This window comes from Oncorhynchus kisutch, linkage group LG17, assembly GCF_002021735.2.
Source record: "Oncorhynchus kisutch isolate 150728-3 linkage group LG17, Okis_V2, whole genome shotgun sequence".
NCBI classification, from domain to species: domain Eukaryota; kingdom Metazoa; phylum Chordata; class Actinopteri; order Salmoniformes; family Salmonidae; genus Oncorhynchus; species Oncorhynchus kisutch.
In genome coordinates, this window is record NC_034190.2 from 66,536,046 (window position 1) to 66,562,620 (window position 26,575).

Consider the following 26,575-nt stretch of genomic DNA (forward strand, 5'->3'; position numbering starts at 1 on the left):
AAATTGTAATTATTTGCCTACCTCCTCATGCCTTTTGCACACATTGTATATAGACCCCCCCTTTGTTTTCTACTGTGTTATTGACTTGTTAATTGTTTACTCCATGTGTAACTCTTTGTTGTATGCTCACACTGCTATGCTTTATCTTGGCCAGGTCGCAGTTGCAAATGAGAACTTGTTCTCAACTAGCCTACCTGGTTAAATAAAGGTGAAATAAAAAATAAAAAAATAAATGTAGCACTTGTTTTATTAGACAGAACATGTCAAATGCTCTTTATTCAAATTAACTCAGACAACTACACAATAAGCAACTCTTGAAAAATCAACTTGCATGTTTCATATTACACTGAAGACATTTTGTCTTGACCGCATCTTTGGTGAGCTCCACATAACACTTGACTTGTTTTTGATAAGGCCACAAACAAAACCAACAGTGTAACTTAAACTGTAACCCCATGAATTTGTCATTGAGACATACATTAAATACAAAAACTCAATTAAGTTACAAATTTCATACATGTTTTTATTATTTAAAAAAATGTAGGCCTAGTCATTTGTTTTCTGCACTTGCACTGATCCTGTATGCATTTGAACAGCACAGTAGGTTTCACCGTAACATTTTCGAACTAACAGGATTGTCCAAAGGAGAATGACACCAGAGCCATATATAGAGTTTTTAAAAAAAGAAGAAAAAAAAGGCTTTGAATGATGGTAACAAAATGATGTTCCGCACAACAACTGTAAACCAATGTGTGGAGTATTGAGGAGGAGCAGGGGAATTATGCCTCCCTAGAGAACGAGCAGAGGAATATCCTAGGGTTCAGCCTGGAGGGACAGCCCCTCAGTCTCCATCTCCATGCTGAGGTTGTCCAGCAAAGCCACAAAGGGATTGGCCAAGCTATCCTCCATGGCAGCATAGATGAGGTAGAGGAGACAGGCCACGATGAAGAAGACCAGGATCTGGACCCACAGAGGAACCAGGCGATGCTCCACTGCCCATCGCTGTAGGGTCATGGGACTAGCAGGGAGGTCTGGGTATTTAAACTGGACCGGTCGCCCCGCTGCACCCTTGATAGGCCTCCGACGGGTGGCACTGGAATAAAGGGGGGAATTAGCAACATCGTAGTACCCAAATACTAATATTCCATGTACCTATAGTAGACATAGGTAAACCAGAATTCTCCAACTCTGGTCCGAAAGAGTTGCTGGGGCTGATGCGTTCTGTTTTAGTACTGTATATGAAGGAACCAATAGATTGCAGAATAACCCAGACAGGGTACCTTTCAATTAAAATACCGGTAGCAACTGACTGCTTAACCAGGTTTGGACAAAGGCTGATGTGACTGCAGACTTCTTTAATTTCTAGTCTACTGTGTAGTGTATTTTTATGAGAGACTGGACTTACGCAATGCCAGTTGGTGTGGGTTCTGTCTCTGGGAACATCTCCATCAGAACATCTGTGACTGGCTCCTAAAGACCGGACAAACAGAAGCACATATCAGAGACTGACACACACCAAAATAGATGAGAGGAACGAGAAGTTTCCACACCAGTGTCTGCCCTCACCACCTTAAAACAGGTCAGGTGGAATGCCAAAAATAGATAATTAAAAGTTTGGGGAAAACAGGAAAGTCAGATAAAGACACTTGTGATTATTGTGCTAGCTAGACCATAAGATTAAAGTCCTCAAGTGAAAGTACAGTCAACTAATGTATCAACCTTTTCTCAGTAAAACATTAATTTAGGTATGAATGAGCACTAATTAAACCACTGGCTTGGCTATATACATGAAGACCCACCCAATTAAACTCACATACTGACAGTCAATTTATAAACAGAGTAATAGAATGAGCCCTGCAGATCTGCATGTAGACCTGAAAGCACAAGTATATGAACTGTTGAAAGAGCGTAAAAAAAGAATCTAAAAGACTTGGGTAAACAAGCTAATGTATGTGCCTTGATTTGCCGTTTGAAAAGGGATGTCTTAGGGGTGATGAATAGGGATCTGTTAGTCATCGTATACTTGTCCACCGTCGCCGCTTCCTGCTAAAAATAGGTGCGAAACCACACAAATTAAATGTTACATCCTCGTTTCCCTCTCAGCCCTGTACACCCACACAATGTTTACCACGCCCAGTGAATCACAGAAACCCGATAACCACCAACACCAGCCTGTCACTGATAAGATTATTGAACTGTTTGTGAATACTACTGACCCAGTAGGGCCTGGGGCAAGGTCCTTGATTACTACTCCTGTTGTTCCCTCGCTTGATTTCTGGTCCACTACTGGAGAGAGGGATCCGACTCTCAAACTGTAGTTCCACAGGAAAATGTAAATACAGCATATCACTCCAGTGGAGATTGATAGAATTGCATATTTTACATAGTAAATATGATCATTAAGACTAGATACCAAAATCAGTTCAAAACAAACTTCCCTCCTCCACCATTTGAGTAATGCTGAAGCTCTTAGAGGACAAAGAGGAGTCAACATCACAACCACCTCTCAGAGACACAGACTGGGGCGACACCTGCAGGGGTTAGGACAGAACTTAAAAATAAATATACACCAACAGCTTGCTTGATCCCTTAGAATATACTCTCCATAAGTGAAAAACCCCACCAAAATCCTTGCACCATCTTTGGAGTGAGAAAAGGGTGCCCAGACTCATGCACATTTTATACTGAACAAAAATATAAACGCAAAATGTAAAGTGTTGGTTTTATGTTTCATGAGCTAAAATTAAATATCCCAGAAATGTTCCATATGCACAAAAATCTTATTTCTCTAAAATGTTGTGCACAAATTTGTTTACTTCCCTGTTAGTGAGCATTTCTCCTTTGCCAAGATAATCCATCCACCTGACTGGTATGGTATATCAAGAAGCTGATTAAACAGCATGATCATTACACAGGTGTACCTTGTGCTGGGGGCAATAAATGGCCACTCTTAAATGTGCAGTTGTCACACAACACAATGCCACAGATGTCTCAAGTTGAAGGACGTGCAATTGGCATGCTGACTGCAGGAATGTCCACCAAAGCTATTGCCAGAGAATTGAATGTTAATTTCTCTACCATAAGCCGCCTCTGTCGTTTTAGAGAATTTGGCAGTATGTCCAACCAACTTCACAACGGCAGACCACGTGTAACCACACCAGCCCAGGACCTCCACTTCCAGCTTCTTCATCTGCAGGATCATCTGAAACCAGCCACCTGGACAGCTGATGAAACTGAGGAGTATTTATGTCTGTAATAAAGCCCTTTTGTGGGAAAAACTCATTCTGATTGGCTGGCTCCCAAGTGGGTGGGCCTATGCCCTCCCAGGCCCCTCCATGGCTGTGCCCCTGCCCAGGACTACTCTGTTTATTATCTATGTATAGTCACTTTAACTCTACCTACATGTACATATTACCTCGACTAACCGGTGCCCCTGCACATTGACTCTGTACCAGTACCCCGTATATAGCCTCGCTATTGTTATTTTACTGCTGACGTTTAATTATATTGTTACTTCTTTTTTTTCTTTTTTTACTTAAGATTTAAGAAAAATAAGTGTTAAAGCATTGTTGGTTAAGGGCTTAAGGCCTGTAAGTAAGTATTTCACCTGTTGTATTCGGCGCATGTGACAAAGAAAATTGTATTTAATTTGAATTTATTTCAATTGACTGATTTCCTTATATGAACTGTAACGCAGTAAAATCGTTGAAATTGTTGCATGTTGCGTTTATATTTTTATTCAGTATATATTAAATGAATTGCTAGCAGAAGGGGAGAGATCCCATGCCCATTGAAGAAGAATGTCTGTAAAAAGTAAGTCATTATGAAAGTGTTACAGTGGGAGGAAGTTCAGTGAGTGTAGTGGTATATCCCTAAATCTGTGGGCAGTCCTAGTACAGAGGATGTTCTGCTCAGCACATGCCCATGGGTAACAGGTGAGGGGGGAAGCTGGTGCTCCCACTCTGCTGTGGCAGACAACTCAGCCACATTCCCATGATACCCTGCAATCCTCCCGGGATCGATTTCAAAGAGGCCCGGATCTCTTCGAACCAGCTGCCAGGGTGGCACCATTATCATCCCATTACACAAAAGCATTACCCTCATGAAATAATTCCATCACCCATTTTAAAACATTGATTTTGTGAATAAATAATACATAATGAATAGGCAGATTTACCATTCTGGACAAAGGCATAAAACACTGATGATAGTGATATTCCGTGTTTTTATTATTCCATGAGTGCGGTACCATCTATTAAAAGTAAGGCATAACTTAGCTGAGAACCACTCCTAAAATATAACTTATCTTTACATTGAGAGAGTTTTCATTATTAGATCCATGTCCAGAGATACCAATTACTGCCACCAGATGGCACTGCAGGCAATGTTCTCTCCTTTCATATCTTGAGGAACATGACATACTGTAACTGCAAAGGACATTTACTATTCTTAAAGGAATGAGAGGCTTAACATAGGTACTGATCTTTGCTCTGAGCACAGTTCTGAAAACCAGAGTATGAATGCACTCACCCGCATGTCAACGGGCAGGTTTTCCTCCATTAATGAAACTGTCTCTGGGCTTCCTTGTTGTGAAACTGCAAAATCAGGAGGCAGAAACCCATAAGATTAGATTGATTGCTGGTATATCAGCACAGTATGATGGCAATTGATTTATATATACACATATACAGTACCAGTCAAAAGTTGACACATTTACTCATTCAAGGATTTTATTTTACTATATTATAGAATAATAGTGAAGACATGAAACTATGAACTAACACATGAAATCATGTAGGAACCAAAAAAGGTGTTAAACAAATCAAAATATATTTTCTATTCTTCAAGGTAGACACCCTCTGCCTTGACAGTTTTGCACTCTTGGCGTTCTCTCAACCAACTTCATGAGGTAGTAACCTGGAATGCATTTAAATTAACAGGTGTGCCGTGTTAAAAGTTCAAATGTGGGATTTATTTTCCTTCTTAATGCGTTTGAGCCAATCAGTTGTGACAAGGTAGGGGTGGTATAAAGAATTTGGTAAAAGACCAAGTCCATATTATGGCAAGAACAGCTCAAATAAGCAAAGAGAAACAACAGTCCATCATTACTTTAAGACATGAAGGTCAGTCAATCCTGAAAATGTTAAGTAAGAAAATAGGGTAGGTCATAGTTCACATGGGTAAATTACTGATGGACCTACAATACCAGACAAAGGTTTGGACACACATACTCATTCCAGGGTTTTTATTTATTTTGACTATTTTCTACATTGTAGAATAATAGTGAAGACATCAAAACTGTGGAAGAGAAATTACAGTCCATCATTAATTTAAGACATGTAGTCATTCCGGATCATTTAAAGTACTTTGAAAGTTTCTTCAAGTGCAGTCGCAAAACCCATCAAGTGCTATGATGAAACTGGCTCTCATGAGGGCCGCCACATGAATGGAAGACCCAGAGTTAGCTCTGCTGCAGAGGATAATTTCATTAGAGTTACCAGCCTCAGAAATTGCAGCCCAAATAAATGCTTCATAGATTAAGTAACAGACACATGTCAACGTCTCCTCTGAACAGTTGATTGCGTGAACCAGGCCTTCATGGTCGAATTGCAGCAAAAGAAACCACTACTAAAGGACACCAATAAGAAAATACTTACTTGGGCTAAGAAACACAAGCAAAGAACATTAGACCGGTGGAAATCTGTCTTTTGGTCTGATGAGTTCAAATTTGAGATTTTTGGTTCCATTCGCATGTCTTTGTGAGACGCAGAGTAGGTGAACGGATGATCTCTGCATGTGTGGTTCCCACCGTGAAGCATGAGGAGGTGTGATGTGTGGGGGGTGCTTTGCTGGTGACACTGTCAGTGATTTATTTAGAATTCAAGGCACACTTAACCAGCATGGCATCCCATCTGTTTTGCGCTTAGTGGGACTATAATTTGTTTTTCAACAGGACAATGACCCAACAAACCTCCAGGCTGTGTAAGGGTTATTTGACAAAGAAGGACAGGGAAGGAGTGCCGCATCAGATCACCCGACCTCAACCTAATTGAGATGGTTTGGGATGAGTTGAAGGAAACGCAGCCAGCAAGTGCTCAGCATATGTGGGATCTCCTTCAAGACAGTTGGAAAAGCTGGTTGAGAGAATGCCAAATGTTCCAAATGTGTTATTTCATAGTTTTGATGTCTTCAATATTATTCATCAATGTAGAAAATAAAAAAAATAAAGAAATCTTTGAAAGAGTAGGTGTGTCCAAAGTAATATATATATACACATACACACACACACACACACACACACACACACACACACACACACACACAGCTCAAAAAAATAAAGGGAACACTAAAATAACACATCCTAGATCTGAATGAATGAAATATTCTTATTAAATACTTTTTTCTTTACATAGCTGAATGTGCTGACAACAAAATCACACAAATATTATCAATGGAAATCAAATGTATCAACCCATGGAGGTTTGGATTTGGAGTCACACTCAAAACTAAAGTGGAAAACCACACTACAGGCTGATCCAACTTTGATGTAATGTCCTTAAAACAAGTCACAATGAGGCTCCGTAGTGTGTGTGTGGCCTCCACGTGCTTGTATGACCTCCATGTGCTTGTATGACCTCCATACAACACCTGGGCATGCTCCTGATGAGGTGGCGGATGGTCTCCTGAGGGATCTCCTCCCAGACCTGGACTAAAGCATCCGCCAACTCCTGGACTGTCTGTGGTGCAACAAGGCGTTGGTGGATGGAGCGAGACATGATGTCCCAGGGGTTCTCAATTGGATTCAGGTCTGGGGAATAGTCGGGCCAGTCCATAGCATCAAGGCCTTCCTCTTGCAGGAACTGCTGACACACTCCAGCCACATGAGGTCTAGCATTGTCTTGCATTAGGAGGAACCCAGGGCTAACCGCACCCGCATATGGTCTCACAAGGGGTCTGAGGATCTCATCTCGGTACCTAATGGCAGTCAGGCTACCTCTGGCGAGCACATGGAGGGCTGTGCGGCCCCCCACAGAAATGCCACCCCACACCATGACTGACCTACCGCCAAACCGGTCATGCTGGAGGATGTTGCAGGCAGGAGAACGTTCTCCACGGAGTCTCCAGACTCTGTCACGTCTGTCACATGTGCTCAGTGTGAACCTGCTTTCATCTGTGAAGAGCACAGGGCGCCAGTGGTGAATTTGCCAATCTTGGTGTTCTCTGGCAAATGCCAAACGTCCTGCACGGTGTTGGGCTGTAAGTACAACCCCCACCTGTGGACGTCGGACCCTCATACCATCCTCATGGAGTCTGTTTCTGACCGTTTGAGCAGACACATGCACATTTGTGTCCTGCTGGAGGTCATTTTGCAGGGCTCTGGCAGTGCTCCTCCTGCTCCTCCTTGCACAAAGGCGGAGGTAGCGGTCCTGCTGCTGGGTTGTTGCCCTCCTACGGCCTCCTCCACGTCTCCTGATGTACTTGGCCTGTCTCCTGGTAGCGCCTACATGCACTGGCTACTACTCTGACAGACACAGCAAACCTTGCCACAGCTCGCATTGATGTCCCATCCTGGATGAGCTGCACTACCTGAGCCACTTGTGTGGGTTGTAGACTCCGTCTCATGCTAGCCCCTAGAGTGAAAGCACCGCCAGCATTCAAAAGTGACCAAAACATCAGCCAGGAAGCATAGGAACTGAGAAGTGGTCTGTGGTCACCACCTGCAGAACCACTCCTTTACTGGGGGTGTTTTGCTAATTGCCTATATTTTCCACCAGTTGTCTATTCCATTTGCACAACAGCATGTGAAATTTATTGTCAATCAGTGTTGCTTCCTAAGTGGACAGTTTGATTTCACAGAAGTGTGATTGACTTGGAGTTACATTGTGTTGTTTAAGTGTTCCCTTTATTTTTTTGAGCAGTGTATAGGTATATATATATATATATATATATATATATATATATATATATATATATATATATATACAGTGCCTTGCGAAAGTATTCGGCCCCCTTGAACTTTGCGACCTTTTGCCACATTTCAGGCTTCAAACATAAAGATATAAAACTGTATTTTTTTGTGAAGAATCAACAATAAGTGGGACACAATCATGAAGTGGAACTGCATTTATTGGATATTTCAAACTTTTTTAACAATTCAAAAACTGAAAAATTGGGCGTGCAAAATTATTCAGCCCCCTTAAGTTAATACTTTGTAGCGCCACCTTTTGCTGCGATTACAGCTGTAAGTCGCTTGGGGTATGTCTATCAGTTTTGCACATCGAGAGACTGAAAAATGTCCCCATTCCTCCTTGCAAAACAGCTCGAGCTTAGTGAGGTTGGATGGAGAGCATTTGTGAACAGCAGTTTTCAGTTCTTTCCACAGATTCTCGATTGGATTCAGGTCTGGACTGACTTGGCCATTCTAACACCTGGATATGTTTATTTTTGAACCATTCCATTGTAGATTTTGCTTTATGTTTTGGATCATTGTCTTGTTGGAAGACAAATCTCCGTCCCAGTCTCAGGTCTTTTGCAGACTCCATCAGGTTTTCTTCCAGAATGGTCCTGTATTTGGCTCCATCCATCTTCCCATCAATTTTAACCATCTTCCCTGTCCCTGCTGAAGAAAAGCAGGCCCAAACCATGATGCTGCCACCACCATGTTTGACAGTGGGGATGGTGTGTTCAGGGTGATGAGCTGTGTTGCTTTTACGCCAAACATAACGTTTTGCATTGTTGCCAAAAAGTTCAATTTTGGTTTCATCTGACCAGAGCACCTTCTTCCACATGTTTGGTGTGTCTCCCAGGTGGCTTGTGGCAAACTTTAAACGACACTTTTTATGGATATCTTTAAGAAATGGCTTTCTTCTTGCCACTCTTCCATAAAGGCCAGATTTGTGCAATATACGACTGATTGTTGTCCTATGGACAGAGTCTCCCACCTCAGCTGTAGATCTCTGCAGTTCATCCAGAGTGATCATGGGCCTCTTGGCTGCATCTCTGATCAGTCTTCTCCTTGTATGAGCTGAAAGTTTAGAGGGACGGCCAGGTCTTGGTAGATTTGCAGTGGTCTGATACTCCTTCCATTTCAATATTATCGCTTGCACAGTGCTACTTGGGATGTTTAAAGCTTGGGAAATCTTTTTGTATCCAAATCCGGCTTTAAACTTCTTCACAACAGTATCTCGGACCTGCCTGGTGTGTTCCTTGTTCTTCATGATGCTCTCTGCGCTTTTAACGGACCTCTGAGACTATCACAGTGCAGGTGCATTTATACGGAGACTTGATTACACACAGGTGGATTGTATTTATCATCATTAGTCATTTAGGTCAACATTGGATCATTCAGAGATCCTCACTGAACTTCTGGAGAGAGTTTGCTGCACTGAAAGTAAAGGGGCTGAATAATTTTGCACGCCCAATTTTTCAGTTTTTGATTTGTTAAAAAAGTTTGAAATATCCAATAAATGCCGTTCCACTTCATGATTGTGTCCCACTTATTGTTGATTCTTCACAAAAAAATACAGTTTTATATCTTTATGTTTGAAGCCTGAAATGTGGCAAAAGGTCGCAAAGTTCAAGGGGGCCGAATACTTTCGCAAGGCACTGTATTTTCCAAGAACTACAGGACACGTATGATCTCTGTAATTGCAAACAAAGGTTTCTGTACCAAATATTAAGTTCTGCTTTTGTAATATATCAAATACTTAAAATGCCAATTAATTACTTAAAAATCATACAATGTGATTTTCTGGATTTTTGTTTTAGATTCCGTCTCTCACAGTTGAAGTGTACCTATGATAAAAATTACAGACCTCTACATGCTTTGTAAGTAGGAAAACCTGCAAAATCGGCAGTGTATCAAACACTTGTTCTCCCCACTGTGTGTGTGTGTGTAATATATACACACACACTAGAGGTCGACCGATTATGATTTTCAACGCCGATTCCGATTATTGGAGGACCAAAAAAAAGCAGATACCGATTAATCGGCCAATTTTGTATTTATTTGTAATAATTACAATTACAGTAATGCTGAATGAACACTTATTTTAACTTAATATAATACATCAATAAAATCAATTTAGCCTCAAATAAATAATGAAACATGTTCAATTTGGTTTAAATAATGCAAAAACAAAGTGTTGGAGAAGAAAGTAAAAGTGCAATATGTGCCATGTAAGAAAGCTAACGTTTAAGTTCCTTGCTCAGAACATGAGAACATATGAAAGCTGGTGGTTCCTTTTAATATGAGTCTTCAATATTCCCAGGTAAGAAGTTTTAGGTTGCAGTTATTATAGGAATATTTCTCTCTATACGATTTGTATTTCATATACCTTTTACTGTTGGATGTTCTTATAGGCACTTTAGTATTGCCAGTGTAACAGTATAGCTTCCATCCCTCTCCGCTACCTGGGCTCGAACCAGGAACACATCGATAACAGCCACCCTCGAAGCAGCGTTACCCATGCAGAGTAAGGGGAACAACTACTCCAAGTCTCAGAGCGAGTGACGTTTGAAACGCTATTAGCGCTCACCCCACTAACTAGCTAGCCATTTCACATCGGTTACACCAGCCTAATCTGGGAGTTGATAGGCTTGAAGTCATAAACAGCGCAATGCTTAAAGCACAGGGAAGAGCTGCTGGCAAAACGCACAAAAGTGCTGTTTGAATGAATTCTTACGAGCCTGCTGGTGCCTACCATCGCTCAGTCAGACTGCTCTATCAAATCATAGACTTAATTATAACATAATAACACAGAAATACGAGCCTTAGGTCATTAATATGGTTGAATCCGGAAACCATCATCTCAAAAACAAAACGTTTATTCTTTCAGTGAAATACTATTTCATCTAACAGATGGCATCCCTAAGTCGAAATATTGCTGTTACATTGCACAACATTCAATGTTATGTCATAATTACGTACAATTCTGGCAAATTAGTTTGCAATGAGCCAGGCGGCCCAAACTGTTGCATATACCCTGACTCTGCGTGCAATGAATGCAGGAAAAGTGACACAATTTCACCTGGTTAATATTGCCTGCTAACCTTTCTTTTAGCTAAATATGCAGGTTTAAAAATATATACTTCTGTGTATTGATTTTAAGAAAGGCTTTGATGTTTATGGTTAGGTGCACGTTGGAGCAACGACAGTCCTTTTTCGCGAATGCGCACCGCATTGATTATATGCAATGCAGGACATGCTAGATAAACTAGTAATATCATCAACCATGTGTAGTTAACTAGTGATTATGATTGATTGATTGTTTTTTATACGATAAGTTTAATGCTAGCTAGCAACTTACCGTGGCTTCTTACTGCATTCGCGTAACAGGCAGGCTCCTCGTGAGGCAGGTGGTTAGAGTGTTAGACTAGTTAACCGTAAGGTTGCAAGATTGAATCCCTGAGCTGACAAAGTAAAAATCTGTCATTCTGCCCCTGAACAAGGCAGTTAACCCACCGTTCCTAGGCCGTCATTGAAAAATAAGATTGTGTTAACTGACTTGCCTCGTTAAATAAAGTCGTAAAAAAAATATATATTATTATTATTTTTTTTTTAAATCGGCATCCAAAAATACTGATTTCCGATTGTTATGAAAACTTGAAATCGGCCCTAATTAAAATCGGCCATTCCGAATCAGTCGACCTCTAATATATACACACACACACACACACAGACATTTCACCCTGATACCAAAGTTGACATTAGAAAGTTACAACTTAATAATCATACCTGACTCTTCGTCCCCTTCACTGTCTGAGTACTGGTCTGCATCCCCTGTGCCACCGTTCTGCCAGGGCTGGGCAGGTTTTAGTAGCCTCTGCAACTTCCTCTCATATATAGACCTAGTGGTGGCTATCACACACACAAACATAAGATGAGAATACATTGTATAATAATATAGGTAAATAGACCATCTGTAAACAGTGTAGTCTGGGAATAATCTCACCTACAATGGGTCCAGCTTCCACTCCATATTTGAGTAGTGTGGTCTTAAGCTCATCATCTGTCAGTACACTGGGGTCTAACATCTTTGGATCTTTCTCCTCTTCCTGTGGGGACAGGAAACTACCATGTATGATGAAAAGACATTACACAACTTTTACCATAACTGAGAACTGTGTCTTAAACTAGACAGGGTAAAACACAGTCATGTTGATCGTACTAATAGAAACATATACACTGCTCAAAAAAATTAAGGGAACACTTAAACAACACAATATAACTCCAAGTCAATCACACTTCTGTGAAATCAAACTGTCCACTTAGGAAGCAACACGGATTGACAATAAATGTCACATGTTGTTGTGCAAATGGTATAGACAACAGGTGGAAATTATAGGCAATTAGCAAGACACCCCCAATAAAGGAGTGGTTCTGCAGGTGGTAACCACAGACCACTTCTCAGTTCCTATGCTTCCTGGCTGATGTTTTGGTCACTTTTGAATGCTGGCGGTGCTTTCACTCTAGTGGTAGCATGAGACGGAGTCTACAACCCACACAAGTGGCTCAGGTAGTGCAGCTCATCCAGGATGGCACATCAATGCGAGCTGTGTCAAGAAGGTTTGCTGTGTCTGTCAGCGTAGTGTCCAGAGCATGGAGGCGCTACCAGGAGACAGGCCAGTACATCAGGAGACGTGGAGGAGGCCGTAGGAGGGCAACAACTCAGCAGCAGGACCGCTACCTCCGCCTTTGTGCAAGGAGGAGCAGGAGGAGCACTGCCAGAGCACTGCAAAAATGACCTCCAGCAGGCCACAAATGTGCATGTGTCTGCTCAAACGGTCAGAAACAGACTCCATGAGGATGGTAATGAGGGTCCGAAAGCAGGTTCACACTGAGCACGTGACAGACGTGACAGGCTGGAGACACTGTGGAGAACGTTCTGCTGCCTGCAACATCCTCCAGCATGACCGGTTTGGCGGTGGGTCAGTCATGGTGTGGGGTGGCATTTCTTTGGTAGCCTGACTGCCATTAGGTACCGAGATGAGATCCTCAGACCCCTTGTGAGACCATATGCTGGTGCGGTTGGCCCTGGGTTCCTCCTAATGAAAGACAATGCTAGACCTCATGTGGCTGGAGTGTGTCAGCAGTTCCTGCAAGAGGAAGGCATTGATGCTATGGACTGGCCCGCCTGTTCCCCAGACCTGAATCCAATTGAGCACATCATGTCTCGCTCCATTCACCAACGCCACGTTGCACCACAGACAGTCCAGGAGTTGGCGGATGCTTTAGTCCAGGTCTGGGAGGAGATCCCTCAGGAGACCATCCGCCACCTCATCAGGAGCATGCCCAGGCGTTGTAGGGAGGCCACACACACTACTGACCCTCATTTTGACTTGTTTTAAGGACATTACATCAAAGTTGGATCAACCTGTAGTGTGGTTTTCCACTTTAATTTTGAGTGCAACTCCAAATCCAGACCTCCATGGGTTGATAAATTTGATGTCCATTGATAATTTGTGTGATTTTGTTGTCAGCACATTCAACTATGTAAAGAAAAATGTATTTAATAAGAATATTACATTCATTCAGATCTAGGATGTGTTATTTTAGTGTTCCCTTTATTTTTTGAGCAGTGTATGTATCATGTCTACTATAATGATAATTGAATGCTGAATCAAACATCATGATAAACTAGCTGTTACAGCAGAACATCAATATAACGGCAAGTTGTACAAAGGGGTTTAACAGCGATTCAAATACCACCCCCATTAAAGCTTCTATCGAAGACACCCTGTTTTGTCTACAATTCAACTTATCCATAATGCTTGGTTCTAGCCTTTATTGAAAAATACTTCAGTGTTCATATATATTCATTGACAGACTAGCAGACTAGCTGACTGTGCTGTAAGTTGCAAAGACGACAATCCGGTACAGCAGCAGCAGCCTTTGAAAGCATCAAGCATGTGTTCGACCAGAGAAAGCAGCTGAGAAGACATCTGAGAACACAACCCTGGGTGTCGCTAGTTACCAGAGCCAATGACACCATTACAGCTAAACCAAATCAAATCGGATTTGTCAAATGCGCTGAACACAACATTTCACCTTACCGTGAAATGCTTACTTACAAGCCCTTATCCAACAATGCAGTTAAGAAAATATTTACTAAATAAACAAAAAAAGTAACACAATAAAATAACAATAATGAGGCTATATACAGGGGGTACCAAGTCAATGTGAATGGGGTACAGGTTATATGTACATGTAGGTAAGGGTAAAGTGACTATGTATAGATAATAAACAGCAGCATAAAAAGGGGGGGGGGGGGGGGGGGTCAATGCAAATAGTCCGGTTATCCATTTGATTAGTTGTTCAGCAGATTTATGGCTTGGGGGTAGAAGCTGTTAAGGAGCCTTTTCGACCTATACTTGACACTCCGGTACCACCTGCCATGCGGTAGCAGAGAGAACAGGCTATGACTTGGGTGGCTGGAGTCTGACAATTTTTTGGGCCTTCCTCTGACACGCCTAGTATAGAGGTCCTGGATGGCAGGAAGCTTGGCCGTACTAGGCTGTATGATAGTGATGCCCGAGTTGACTCATAACCCGCCAGTCCCCACAGGCTGGGTTTAGGGTCATTAAATATTGTGTGGCTGTAGGGCGGGTGGAATAAAGAGAAACAAAACCTTTAAAAAAAAAAGAAAATGTATAATTATTGTGCAATTTACATAAGGTACATTGAGGTTTTTCTTTCATTATCTTAGGCTATCTGGAATTAGTGCATAACCCTAAACTTTAGGGGTTAACTGTATGCGCGCCAAATTGCTGACACAGCCAATCCCCAAATTATGCTTTTGGGAATGGGCAGAAAAAGTTAACATCAATCCCCGGAGGCAAAAGAATAAGATAAATGCTGCGAAAGGAGAGTTGAAAATAAAGAGAAGGGAGGGCCAGACAAGTAATGTTAGGAAAAGATTTGGTGAATTGGTAAAAGAGAATGATAGTAATGTCAGCTATGTTATGTGACCCGATTCAGGAAACTAAGCGTAGGTCACAAGTCACAACTTCACAGGAGAGCTGTTTGAATGTAAAAAAATATATTTTTTATGTGATGATTGTGAGGTGCTTTACAAATTTGACAGTCACAAGACAGGACTTCAAATAGGCCAATGGCATGTCAGGGGAACTGTAACCTACTGTTTAGATGGGTTAAATGAAAACTGAAATCTGGACGACTAACCAGAATAACCTACTGTTAATAATAGTAGTCCAGTGTGAATCGACATCCCTGTGTTTTGAGAGAAAATGTCAATTTTACAGGTGTTGCTCACGGTTTGAGCAAGAAAACAAGACCTGAGTGGATAAATTGTGCTACGCATAGCCTATATATGAATGGCCTACACGTAACAACTTTCACAGTGAATGCTTTTGTTTATATGTTTTGTGCGAATGAATTGAACATGGCCAAATGCATCATAAAAAAAATATTGCGCCTGTTTAATGCAACCCTTGCTGTTAATAGATCGCAAAGCAGCATACAACTGAGCTACACGTTTGGAACAAGTTCACTTTCTCATCCATAGCCTAAAAAACGCATATCAAGTGCAAGTTAACTGTTAAACACATCTGAAGGCTAGGGGGCATTTTGGAAGTCTTCTACTGCGGATCGGTAAAATATCCTAATGATTATGATCGCACTTCCTCAATTCAAATATTATGGCGACACTATAATAAAGATGGTTTGGTATGGTTTAGAAACTTGGGAACCAAGCTCGAGTTATCAGTGTATCCTGTTATCGCCTGGACTTACCTCCAGGAGTCGGTCAAAACGGTCCATTTAAAAAAACAATAATTACAGGGGGCATATCCCATCTGAATTGTCCTCAGGAATAATGGATATTCTGGGGTAATAAATACATAACCAACAATCTCTAGTAAAAACTAGTCCTGTGCAAATTGGGCTATAGTCTTAAGCAATAAGGCACGAGAGGGTGTGGTATATGGCCAATATACCACAGCTAAGGGCTATTCTTAGGCTCGACGAGTGCCTGGACACAGCCTTAGCCGTGATATATTGGCCATATACCACGAACCCCCAAGGTGCCTTATTGCTACTGGTTACCAACGTAATTAGAGCAGTAAAAATAAGATGTTTTGTCATACCTGTGGTATACGGTCTGATATACCACGGCTGTCAGCCAATCAGCATTCAGGACTGGTAGCACACAGTTTATAATTAATAATAACTCCTGCAAAATTAAGCATTTCTTGCAGTAAAATAATACACCAAATGTCGGCAAAATTGGGATTTGGGAACAGGAGTGGAGAAATATGATTGATTTCTTTCTGCATCTTGAGAGAATGCAATGCTCAGTTAGATACGATCTGTAGAGGTGCTGTCTTCATCATAAAAGCATAATGAAAGTTGATAGTATTTCAACCACATAAAATATGCATCGCTTTATTGTATTTTCATCCCAGTCCATAAACGTCTTTGCTCCGCAAAAGATGACAGCGAAGAAAGACTTTACCGATGTCAACTACTATAGATTGAAGAATTCATTCTATTGATCTATTACATTGTTCTTTTGTGCAATGGTATATTTAGTAGTCAAGGGCAACATATAATGACAAAAGAAAAGCTACAAGTATCTCATTATAGACAAGTTGACTAACAAATAGCCTACCAACATGTTGTAAATTGTAAGCAGAAACATATCTAAATCGGGCAAAACAAAATCCTGCACCCTCTGTCAAAAAAATTATTCTGCCATCTTTGACTGTAGCCTATAGCGCATTTTCTATATTTGCGGGTTAGGGTTGGGTGTGGGCCTCAGATTTTCACTTTATCACATATAGTCGTGCGGTTGCGGATGGGTTATTAGAAATTGCGGCTGGTGAACAAACAGCTGACCCGAGCACCACTACAGTAAGCACTACCCCCAGTAGCGCCTTATAGTCGGATGCCAAGCTGTTGCCATACCAGGCGGTGATGCAACCAAGCTCTCGATGGTGCCTATTTCTACAATGTATCTTCTTAAAATCTGACTTGAAATCTAACCTTTAACACACTGCTAACCTTATGCCTAACCTTAAATTAAGACCAAAAACCTAATTCTTGTTGAAAGCTCTAGTTAAGTGTGAAACCACACTGAATGATGGCATGGCATTGTTGACCCAGTTCTGGAAGACCCCCCCTCCCCCCCTTCATGGGCCCCTCCCTGCCCCCCTCTGCAGACCAGCCAGCCAGGCCGAGTATATAGCTGACCTTGCAGAGTTCAGGGTATTAGTTGATATGGGGTTACAACAGCTGCATGCAACCTTGTGTCCTCCCTTTACTATTAGGCAGTCACCCTGGGACAGTATCAAGAACATGTTTAACTTAGTTTACCAGAAGATCTGACCCCATAGACATAGTAAACACTGTATGCTAAATGTTAGTATAGTATAAAGTACAGTAAAGTATAGCATTCGTTTATAGTTGACTACCTCTGCTAAGCTAAGACCATTTGAACGTTCCCTCGTGAGCAAATGACTGAATAAGGGAGGAACACATAATATTATACAACGGGTGGGTCTAATCCTGGATGCTGATAAAACCGCATAAATTACTTATGATCAGAGTTTATATGAGATCGATTCCTATTCCCAAATAGATTAGGAGGACTGGGTATAGAAAGCTCAATTAATCTAGATCAGAACACATATGTTGGCTTGAACCAGTATACGTTATAAAGCGTTTCACTCGAGCTACTTGATACAAAATAATTAACTAACCATCCGATTGACATGATAGCTCTACTTACAAAGTCCTCACTGTCCTGTACTTCCACAACATCGTCATCTTCCTCATCACTAGAGAAATCTGCAGCACTTTTCTGAACGATATGTTTCAAATATAGTTCCACATAAACTTGCTTCTTGCTCTCCACCGCAGGCAAGGTGACGTTGTGGGCTATTAACTCCGACTTCAGTCTCGGCTTGGAGAACTGAGCGGGGTCTTCTACAAACACGGGCATGTCACGCGTCCAGGGGCCGACCAATACACCAAAGCAAGCAATATGCCAACTTGTTTAGCAAGCTAGCTATTGAAGTAAAGAGACGGTCCAATGCCAATGAACCAGCAATCGTTGCTAGCTAGCTACCGCGTCACCCAGCCGGAGAAACAGGTGCTGCCTGGAAGAGGGCAGAGGGCACGAGTTACTTGATTTGCCAGCCAACACAGTCAAGCAAGCAGCTGCAACTGTAGGAGCTACAGTAAGTTAGCTAACTAAGCTAATTGAGTCAGACTAGTCATGATTCCTTAGCTACGTCAGTGACATTTCACTTTAATAGTATTAACTGACATTAGTTGTTGATACCGTTTTTATGCATTATTTAGCGCTTGTACCCTTAAAATAGTTACCTTTGTTTGGCTGGTACTGCAGTGAAGGCACGGTTGTCGGCTGTTTCTCTGATTTGGCGCCGAATGACTTGTGTTGCTTCTTGATTAAATGCTTTTTCAAATCACACTTGCTTGCGTTTACAAATGTCACTTTGACGAAATACTTTTCTACATTTACATGTGAGGCTGACTGGGGCATCATTTGGGGAAGCTACAGGTAAATGTTTCTACTTTACCAGGCTTGTCATATATATATATGTATTACAGTTAAAGTCGGAAGTTCACCTACACCTTAGCCAAATACATTTAAAGTAATTTTTCACAATTCACGACATTTAAGACTAGTATAAATTCCCTGTCTTAGGTCAATTAGGATCACCACTTTATTTTAAGAATGTGAAATGTCAGAAGAAAAGTAGAGAGAATTTATTATTTCAGTTTTTATTTCTGTCATCACATTCCCAGTGGGTCAGAAGTTTACATACACTCAATTAGTATTTGGTAGCACTGCCTTTAAATTGTTTCACTTGGGTCAAACGTTTCGGGTAGCCTTCCACAAGCTTCCCACAATAAGTTGGGTGAATTTTGGCCCATTCCTCCTGACAGAGCTGGTGTAACTGAGTCAGATTTTTTAGGCCTCCTTGCTCACACACACTTTTTCAGTTCTGCACACACATTTTCTATAGGATTGAGGTCAGGGCTTTGTGATGGCCACTCCAATAAGCTTCACTTTGTTGTCCTTAAGCCATTTTGCCACAACTTTGGAAGTATGCTTGGGGTCATTGTCCATTTGGAAGAACCAGTTGCGACCAAGCTTTACCTTCCTGACTGATGTCTTGAGATGTTGCTTCAATATATACACATAATTGTCCTTCCTCATGATGCCATCTATTTTGTGAAGTGCAGCAGTCCCTCCTGCAGCAAAGCACCCTCACAACATGATGCTGCCACTCCCGTGCTTCACGGTTGGGATGGTGTTCTTCAGCTTGCAAGCATCCCCCTTTTTCCTCCAAACATAACGATGGTCATTAAGGCCAAACAGTTCTATTTATGTTTCATCAAACCAGAGGACATTTCTCCAAAAAGTACGATCTTTGTCCCCATGTGCAGTTGCGAACCGTAGTCTGGCTTTTTTATGGCGGCCTTTCAGGTTATGTCAATATAGGACTCGTTTTACAGAGGATCTAGATGCTTTTGTACCGGTTTCCTCCAGCATCTTCACAAGGTCCTTTGCTGTTGTTCTGGGATTGATTTGCACTTTTCGCACCAAAGTACGTTCATCTCTAGGAGACTTCTTCCTGAGCGGTATGATGACATGGTCCCATGGTGTTTATACTTGCGTACTATTGTTTGTACAGATGAAGGTGGTGCCTTCAGGCGTTTTGAAATTGCTCCCAAGGATGAACCAGACATGTGGAGGTCTACAATGGCTGATTTCTTTTGACTTTCCCATGATGTCAAGCAAAGAGGCACTGAGTTTGAAGGTAGGCCTTGAAATACAGCCACAGGTACACCTCCAATTGACTCAACTGATGTCATCAGTTAACTATCAGAAGCTTCTAAAGCCATGACATCATTTTCTGGAATTTTCCAAGCTGTTTAAAGGCACAGTCAACTTAGTGTATGTAAACTTCTGACCCACTGGAATTGTGATACAGTGAATTATAAGTGAAATAATCTATTTGTAAACAATTGTTGGAAAAATGACTTGTGTCATGCACAAAGTAGATGTCCTAACCGACTGGTCAAAACTATAGTTTGTTAACATGACATTTGTGGAGTGGTTGAAAAACGAGTTTTAATGACTCCAACCTAAGTGTAGGTAGACTTCAACTGTATGTGTGTGTGTGTGTGTGTACATACATACATACATACATACACACGTGTGTGTGTGTGTATATATTTGTGTGTGTGTAGGTATCTGTATATATATAATGTGTGAGTATATGTTATAGATGTTTCATTCTCAGGATATACCTAAACATGCCCATACAGTACCTATGAGGAGGTCCACAGGTGACGTAACCTACCTCTGGCCCAGTCGTTTTCCATATCCTCCGGACCCTCCTTAGTTATCAATTTTTCCTGTCGTCTTCTGTCATTTAGGCTGGCATAAAGAACGCAAGACATAGAAAGAATGTGGAAGTTTGAGCATACAGTCATGCTTGCAGAAGAAAAGAAGATGCTTATTGGTTTACCGGCTTCGAAAGGTAGGCCTAAGCTATGCCCCGTAGTATAGGACCTGAGTAACAAATATCCTATTACCAGTTTACCTACCTGTATGTAGGCTATTTGTCTGGGTTTGGTTTGTTTCCCATGAGATGACAGTGGCGGGCTTGGGTCCTCGTTTTGTACAATTGTCTTACATTATTACACCCAGTGGCTACAGCAGCCATTCCCATCCTCCTGGCAGTTTTCTCAGAGACAGGTTTTATTTACTCCTTGAAAAGTGGGATAATGTGTGTATAACAGCTGTTTCAAAAGGATATACATGCCAAACAAGGTGACTGAGACAGATTTACTGGCATGTGGACATAGACAGTGATAGAGTACCAACCTCATTGCATTTCCTCCAGGCAGGGAGGAATGCCAGGTTTTTAACCGTGCTCTAGGCAGATGTAGATAGGGGACTGAGCAGCTGGAGGGAGGATAAGGATCTGACAGGATACTACATCCTATCTCCAACACAGAGGATAGAAGGTGTTTATGCTTTAGGCTATCACTAAATGATGGACAGCTGATTTTGATTAATTCTTTGACAAAAAATATTATTTGGCTATTTAAAATGTTATATGAAGTTCCTACTGTTGATTTGGAGACCAGATTTTGTGATATCTGTGGTAATTTTAATTTTATTTAACCTTTATTTAACTAGTCAGTTAAGAACAAATTCTAATTTTATAATGATGGCCTACCCCCGGCCGAACCCTCCACTAATCCGGACAACGCTCGGCCAATTGTGCGCCGCCCTATGAATCAATAAATAATAGATGTACAATAATTAAAGAGACTATGACTATATGCAAGTGATAGAGGCAAAATTATATTCCTTCCTCATGGTCTATGTTTAGAATACAGTCGGTACCCTGGTTGCATTTCCACTCTGTACACAATGGCTTTAAACCCTACATGACATACCAGAGAGAAATCACATAGGAATAGAAAGCCATAGAACACAGGCGTGACTAAATGATCAGGGAAAACAACAAACTTCTGAATAGTCCCAATGTGCTTCTTTTGTTTATTAGCCTCCAAAATGTTATGCAGCAATATGTTGAGACACATTATTTTAATATCAAAAGCTGGAAAAAGAGTAATTATAACAAGGGCAGGTTGCAGGAAGGCACTGGTCAGGATTTAAAACTCATATCCCTTTGAATAATTGACCAAAGAAACTGAACTGGTAGTCTTCAAAGACTCAGAGGAAATAAATTATAGTATCTCATTATTCTTTTATTTTTCTAACTGATTCCTCGGTGAATGGACAAGAATTGTGTTTTTGACAGAGGAAACTCAAATATTAGGCTATACGTACAGTGATCCCTATTCAACACATCATTCTAAAATATCTATCTGCAAGCCATTTAATACTCAATTACAGAAATACTCTTTCCAAATCTTTCAGTCAATGTCTAAAGGAAAAAGGTAAAGTGTTAATCAAAAGGGTGTTTGTGGTGTTAAAGGAAAGCAGTGAATACAAGACAGATTATGTAAACAGTCATTTCTATTCAGTGGCAGGCCTCTTCCTGACGTTTGGAACCACAGACAAAGGATTGGAGAATGACCTCAGCATTGATTCATTCATGACTGAGACACAGAGAGCTAAGCAGTTTTGGGTAATTAACTAAATCTTTGTGCAAACAGAGGGAATATTTGGGATTGGGAACTGGACGATAAGCTTTAGTTGCATGGACAGAACAGTCTGCCCATTTAAGATATGCTATTTTTAGAGACTCAGCCTTGTCCAATCAAAACTGGTAGCCTAACAGTGTTTCTAGGATAAGTCCAAAACACACAAACATCACACCTCAACATTTTTTTTTAATGAAAAACAATGCAATAGAAATGATTTTTCTTCTGTTGCAAACCAATTCCCTATACAGCATACCCAAAGCTATAGAGAGAGACATCCAAACATGTTATTTAACAAAGGGGCCAACTGTACCTACCATTAGTGCAATGTCTTCTGTACAGCCCTTCTGACTGAAATACATACATAAATCACTGTTAAAGGTCCCATGCAGCCATTTTTATCTTAATATCAAATCATTTCTGTGTAACAATTAAGTACCTTAGTGCAATTGTTTTTGTTTAAAATGTTCAAAAAGTTTTTTTAAATTTGCTTCTTAGTAAAGAGCAATTTCTCAAGCAAGAATTTTTCTAGGACTCTCTGGGAGTGGGGAGGGGGAAACTGAACACTAGCTGTTTTTGACAGATAGGTTTGAAACTCTGTTTCTTTTTGGTCTATGAACTAATTCACCGCCTGCTGATGTCACTAGGAAGGCCACAGGAACAGGCTGAAATTTCAGGCTCTATTTTCTAAATGTCCTGACACTAAAATGGCATTATCATAATTTTCACAATTTCATAGTGTGGAAATGTATATAAAACACAGGGAAATCATGTTTTTGACTACATTGGGCCTTTAACTCAATCACTATTAACTCTCCTGTTCTCTTTATTGGTCTGTACCAGTCAGACCCGTCCCCTGTTCACTTTATTCAGGTCATTCAAGCTGGCCATCTCTGTTGAGGAAAAAGTACAAACATGGATGCTGTAGTCTAGCTCAGGGAAGAAAATGGGGAACTGAGGAGGACAGAGGCAGTATTTGTTGAAATTGTATCAAGAGCAAAGCTGAGGTATTTGAGGCACAGGGGGGCCAGGTATTTGTCAGTCAGTGTTCAGGGTTTCTGGTGCTTTCTGTGTCTCCAACTCAAACAACAAAAGCCCCATTGAGGCAAGCTTTTTTTTTCTCTGAACTCGAGCACAAAGCTTCCTGTACGGCTGTGACTGTCCACTGCAGAACAGGGCTTCTGCTCTGCAGTGGACAGTTATTCAGACAAAGCACAAAGAGGGTAGGACGATTATAGACTGCCAACCAATTTTGTCCTTAAACCTGCACTTTTCCATGTGGGGTTTGTAGACTGAGTATATTAAAACATTAAGAACACCTGCTCTTTCCATGACATAAACTGACCAGGTGAATCCAGGTGAAAACTATAATCCCTTATTGATGTCACTGGTAAATCCTCTTCAATCCTTGTAGATAAAGGGGAGGAGACAGGTTAAAGAAGGATTATTAAGCCTTTAGACAATTGAGACATGAATTGTGTATGTGTCCCATTCAGAGGGTGAATGGACAAGACAAAATATTGAAGTGCCTTTGAACGGGGTGTGGTATTAGGTGCCAGGCGCACCGGTTTGTGTCAAGAACTGCAATGCTGCTGGGTTTTTCAGTTTTAATTTCCCGTATGTATCAAGAATGTTCCACCACCCAAAGGACATCCAGCCAACTTGACACAACTATGGGAAGCATTGGAGTCAACATGGGCCAGCATCCCTGTGGAACGCTTTCGACACCTTGTAGAGTCCATGCCTTGACAAATTGAGGCTGTTCTGAGGATAAAAAGAGGTGCAACTTAATATTAGGAAGGTGTTCCTAATGTTTGGTACACTCAGTGTATATAGCTGTATTATAGGTGCAAAAGAGCCAGGCCATCTTAAGACAGAAAGTGTTTAGAGAACAGGCCAAAATGCAATAGAACTAAAGCTACAGTACATTCAGAGCTTTATTTGCACTGTCCTTTGTACCTGGAATTAATTATATGAAGGCCCTACAGTACCTACAATTATATGACAATGCTCTAGTAACTTACTGTACTATCTTGCCTGCCATTGTACTATTGTCCCATCTCATTATTATTCTGTTCTAATAGTCTCCCAGCCAGCCAGGGTGATCATTCATTTGCCCGGCAGACATTAGATGGCTATTATTGGTGAGAATATTCCCTGCTCACTTTTTTGGAAAGCAGTGAGCTCTCACACCCCTAATAAGTCTTCTTTCCCCAGACACCCAATTCAAACCCTGGGTTGACAGCCCCCTCTGGCCCCCTCCCTCCTCCAGATCCTATAACGCCAGGGAGCCTACTGATGCATGTCCAGGCATAAATTAGCAAGGCCTCTGCTCTGCTGTGTGTCAGACACTGGCCAGACGATAAGGTGATTCTCAGGGAAGCACAGCCAGGAGGATTAGCACTAATCCCAAACATCCTACAATGTTTCATCTCCACTGGGAGCCAATTGAAGTCATTGTCACACTGTCAGACACACCAGAAGTGTATGTCAGTGTGTTTATGTAATATATGTCTGTGTGGAATGTAATCACATACATACTGTGGAGTAATGGACAAAACAAAATGATGATAAAAATACATTCTGGGTTGCTCTTCACTATTACAGTGCAGGATACGATACATTCCATTATTTGCAGTTGTGTTTTAAACTCCATCTCACAGAGGTATTTGCTTGTTTCCCTAATACACAGGAATAAGGGAGAGCAATCAAATGTCTAGCGAGTCACATTGCAACCCACTATTCATTCAATACACATGCACCTACTACTGTCAGACTACATAGTCACTATCACAGACCAAACACTGCATTCTGTAAGCAGAAAAACAACAGTAAGATCTTCTCATTTGAAGCTGCCTTTTTCATACAATCAGATAACAATTACCAAAACATGGACAAGTAGCTTTCACACACTAGCCCTAAGCCCACAGTTTACTGATGGGCAGATTTATTCGATGTAATAAATCTTTCACTTACCTCCATTTCCTCATCTTCTGGCTGTGTCCTTACTGGAGCGAGTAGGCTATGGCATCCCCTCAGCCTGATACTGTAGAGAGACAATGGGTAGTGGGGAGGAGGAGTTAATGTGTAAGCAGGAGGCGAGAGAAGAGTGGAGAGACCGAGGGAGTAAAGCAGAATGAAAACTGAAAGAGAGAGAGAGAGACCTTTGGAGGATCAATTGCTGACAATACTCACAAATTCACAAATCTGACGAAATGCTGCTGGAATGGCAATTTTAGAAACCCCAGTTGCCATGATGGAGAATAATCAAGCAAAAGTCCCTCTTCACATGGGGAAATGAAAGGGGAAAAGCACAAGGACTGGGAGAGAGAATGTGTCCTGGCTTTTAACAAGTCCTTATTTTAGGGGGTTTCTTTGAATGAGAGTTCTTAAGATTCCGAGTTGGCAGTGTGCCCATGTGTGTTGGATGGAGAGGATAAAAGAGAGGGTTGAGGTAGCGGGGTGTCTATTGTGTCCCCTTCCTTTCAACCATAGCACTCCAGTTGATCCTTGCAGGCAGTGGGCGGCTGCTGATTATTCTCAAAGAATCTTACTTTATCAACCTCCAGATTGGAAAGTTTTGTACATTTTGTTTAATCTGTTAGATTATAACTGCTGAAATTGACATAAACTTTGACATCTACTCCCAGCACAGAAAATTAGTTGATTTACAGGGAAGAAAAGAGCAGGCAATCCAAACATGTCAGAGAAGCACTGGGACTCAAATCAATGCAGGAAAATCCTCATTCCTCAAAGAGCTTTTTCACTATTCTTTGTTCAGGCCTTCTTTATTCCTTTTTTGTCCTCTTAAACAGTCCATCACTGGCAGAGGAAGAATGTAGTTTGCAGTGTGCAGGGATGAAGCCAGCAGGTGCTGTGCCCCTCTCTGAGCCACATTCACACTCTCTCTCTCAGCTTTCTCCTCCCTCCTTCCTTCCGCTTCCCCTGTTAACACATTCCCCTTTGAGAAAACGGGGTGAAAGGAAGGGGGGAGAATATGAGCTACTGTATACGTAAGTAGAAGGGGAGAAAAATAAAGGGCAAGAAACCAGAGGGAAGAAGAAATGTGTGTGAATTGTTGAAGATTTAATTAGTAAAAAGGTTTAGGTCATGATGTCCCATGAGGCTCAGTTGGTAGAGCATAGCGCTTGCAATGCCAGGGTTGTGGGTTCGATGTCCACATTGCGTCTAGTAAGAAAAAAAAAATGAACATGGATGCAAGCCGCTCTGGGTAAGGGTGTCTGCTAAATAACTAACATGTAAAATGTCACGACATCTTGATCAGCTCTGTAGTACAAGACTGATGAGGAAAAGGAGAAGAGAGTGTGTTGGAGAATGGTTAGATGGTGGGGATAAATAAATCTGCATCCCTCCTCTTCTCCCCAGCTCCCTGTA

At 41.3% G+C, this 26,575-nt stretch overlaps 1 protein-coding gene across 7 annotated transcripts; it reads right to left on the bottom strand.

Annotated features, from left to right (window-relative positions):
- Positions 1 to 241: 241 nt before the first annotated feature.
- Positions 242 to 25,239, bottom strand: lemd1 (LEM domain containing 1). Of its 7 annotated transcripts, none has more exons than XM_031794403.1 (9): positions 25,157 to 25,239; positions 11,955 to 12,057; positions 11,738 to 11,860; positions 4,531 to 4,595; positions 2,439 to 2,531; positions 2,217 to 2,312; positions 1,957 to 2,046; positions 1,406 to 1,470; positions 242 to 1,093 (listed from the first exon to the last, which is right to left on the bottom strand). In XM_031794403.1, exons 1-9 carry the CDS (start codon positions 25,160 to 25,162, stop codon positions 814 to 816), a joined length of 921 nt encoding a protein of 306 aa, XP_031650263.1. In that variant the 5' UTR covers positions 25,163 to 25,239; the 3' UTR covers positions 242 to 813. The 7 variants fall into 7 exon arrangements, with proteins under 7 accessions (XP_031650263.1, XP_031650260.1, XP_031650259.1 ...); XM_031794400.1 differs by lacking the exon at positions 25,157 to 25,239 and adding an exon at positions 17,751 to 18,238 and having other exon boundaries at positions 1,957 to 2,043; XM_031794399.1 differs by lacking the exon at positions 25,157 to 25,239 and adding an exon at positions 17,751 to 18,238.
- Between the last annotated feature and the right edge of the window lie 1,336 nt (positions 25,240 to 26,575).

Coding starts and splice junctions, on each gene's coding strand:
- lemd1 (XM_031794399.1), bottom strand. CDS start 17,963: ATGCCCGTGTTTGTAGAAGACCCCGCTCAGTTCTCCAAGCCGAGACTG. Junction 1,471..1,956: donor TTTTCAAACGGCAAATCAAG/GCACATACATTA, acceptor TCCGGTCTTTAG/GAGCCAGTCACAGATGTTCT. Junction 1,094..1,405: donor CCCACACCAACTGGCATTGC/GTAAGTCCAGTC, acceptor CCTTTATTCCAG/TGCCACCCGTCGGAGGCCTA.